The 2,234-nt window shown below is 42.2% G+C and overlaps 1 protein-coding gene across 1 annotated transcript in view; it reads left to right on the forward strand.

Annotated features, from left to right (window-relative positions):
* The first annotated feature begins 419 nt into the window (after positions 1-419).
* The window catches only part of LOC122358216 (protocadherin alpha-2-like), a 1,985-nt gene continuing 170 nt past the window's right edge, over positions 420-2,234 (forward strand). The window contains exon 1 of the mRNA XM_043258003.1: positions 420-2,227. Coding sequence (XP_043113938.1) covers positions 556-2,227 — 1,672 coding nt within the window. The 5' untranslated portion in view covers positions 420-555. The remainder of the gene's footprint in view (positions 2,228-2,234) is intronic.

Consider the following 2,234-nt stretch of genomic DNA (forward strand, 5'->3'; position numbering starts at 1 on the left):
ATACTTCATTGTTCGAAAAATTCGAGACTTCAGTGGTCGGGCTGTTTTTTTGTTGTTGTTCAGGTCACGGTGAATTTCAAAGTGAAGTACAGCAGCTACATGCCTGTTTTCTCTTATTCATTGTTGAATTAAAATATAAAATGTCAACATGATATTATTCTTAAACGTTTTCTATATGGCATCCTCGGTACCTGTCTGTATTTTATAACAAGATACGATTTCGCTTTTAAAACAATCCAAGACGTTACGCTTTCCTGACGCAGGTGTTTTGTCAAACGCAAATATACTCCACGTGGTGTCAGTGTTACTCCAGGGCACTCATCTGTTGTGAGCCCTACCCCCAGCAGGCGTCGTCTTTAAAGAGGAACATATCGCTGTTTTTTTTTTTGCAGAGAAGCAAAGCGGTGTAGCCGCGCGTTTAAAGAATGGTCGCTGGTTATTTTCTATCTTATTAATCATGTACCCGATGTCAGACATTTCAAAAGGGAAACACTTTGTTTTACGAGATCATCTGTGATCGGAGTATCTGGCGTTATTCGAGTATCTTTATTTGCGATGGATGTCGGAGGACAATGGAGCGGACCGCCGCGCTGGTGGATTGTTTCTTCCTTGCTGTTGTGCGTCGGGAATCTGGCCAGTGCTCAAATAAAATACAATGTTCCGGAGGAAGTGAAAGAAGGGCAGGTTATTGGAAATATCGCAAAGGATTTAAACCTCGATGCCGTTAATCTGTCGCGCCGTCGATTTCGTATCGTTTCTGGATCCGGTGACGCGCTTTTCCAGGTAAATCAGAACAACGGGGAACTGTATGTCGACAAACGAATCGACAGGGAGAGGCTGTGCGATGGAAACGCCGTTTGTTCGATAAGTTTGAAATGCGTTATTGAAGACCCGCTAGAGGTGCATTACGTAGAAGTTGAAATTACGGATGTAAACGACAACCCTCCTATTTTCCCGAGATCTGAGCAGCAGTTTGAAATAGCCGAGCATACGCTTCTGGGAACACGTTTCCAAGTGCAAACCGCTAGAGATCCCGATCTGGGAATGAATGCGGTCAGACAATATAAATTGAGTCAGAATGAGCTGTTTGATGTCGACGTTCGGGAAAGGCATGAAATAAAAATACCGTTTTTAGTCTTAAAGAAGGCGTTGGACAGAGAACGACAAGGCAAGCATAGACTCTCGCTGACAGCCATTGATGGTGGAAACCCACCGAAATCAGGGACTCTGAACATCTCTATAATTGTTTTGGATATTAATGACAATCGTCCAGTCTTCAGCCGTGACTCATATACTGCAACAATCCTAGAAAACGCACCTCGGGGTACTGTCGTGATTAAAATAAACGCAACCGATTTAGACGAAGGAATGAACGGTGAGATCGAGTTCTCGTTAGGAGAAAATGTAGAAGGAAAAATACACGACCTGTTTGCGCTTGACAAGAACACGGGAGAATTACAAGTTAACGGGAAAATAGACTTTGAGGACTCGAATGTATTTAAATTAGATGTGCAAGCATCCGATAAAGGCCAGCCTCCCCTCATAGCCGAAGCAGAACTCAGCATTAAAGTCACAGATGTTAATGATAACTCTCCTGACATTGAGATAACGTCTCTTTCTAGTGTGATATCTGAAAACGCGAGTCCTGGAACGGCCGTAGCCTTAATCAGCGTTTCAGACAAGGACTCTGGGGTCAATGGAAGAGTCATTTGTACGTTGCCTGAAAATATGCCATTTGAGCTGAAATCATCATCATTTAAAGAGAATATTTATTCATTAGTGACGAAAGGGCGTTTAGATAGAGAGGTTAAGTCTAGGTATGAAATCACTGTAACAGCCACCGACTTAGGTAAGCCACCTTTGTCTTCTTTTAAAATGTTAAACATACAGGTCTCTGATGTAAACGATAACGCCCCAGAGTTTTCCCAGAATACATATGAGCTTTATTTATCTGAAAACAATGTCCCTGGTTCTTCTATATTCTCTGTCACTGCCTTTGACAGAGATTTAAACGAAAATGCTGCAATAGCATATCATCTAAATCAAGGTGATTTGACGTCTTTTCTAAACATCAATTCAGAAACGGGGATTGTTTACGCGCTGAAAAGTTTAGATTTTGAAACTACCAAAACTTTTCATTTCCAAGTTGTCGCTACAGACTCTGGAGCTCCGTCTCTGAGCAGTAACGTGACAGTGAACGTGTTCATTCTGGATCAGGAACGACAACGTTCCAG

The sequence above is a fragment of the Puntigrus tetrazona genome, chromosome 14 (genome assembly GCF_018831695.1).
Source record: "Puntigrus tetrazona isolate hp1 chromosome 14, ASM1883169v1, whole genome shotgun sequence".
In the NCBI taxonomy this organism is placed as follows: domain Eukaryota; kingdom Metazoa; phylum Chordata; class Actinopteri; order Cypriniformes; family Cyprinidae; genus Puntigrus; species Puntigrus tetrazona.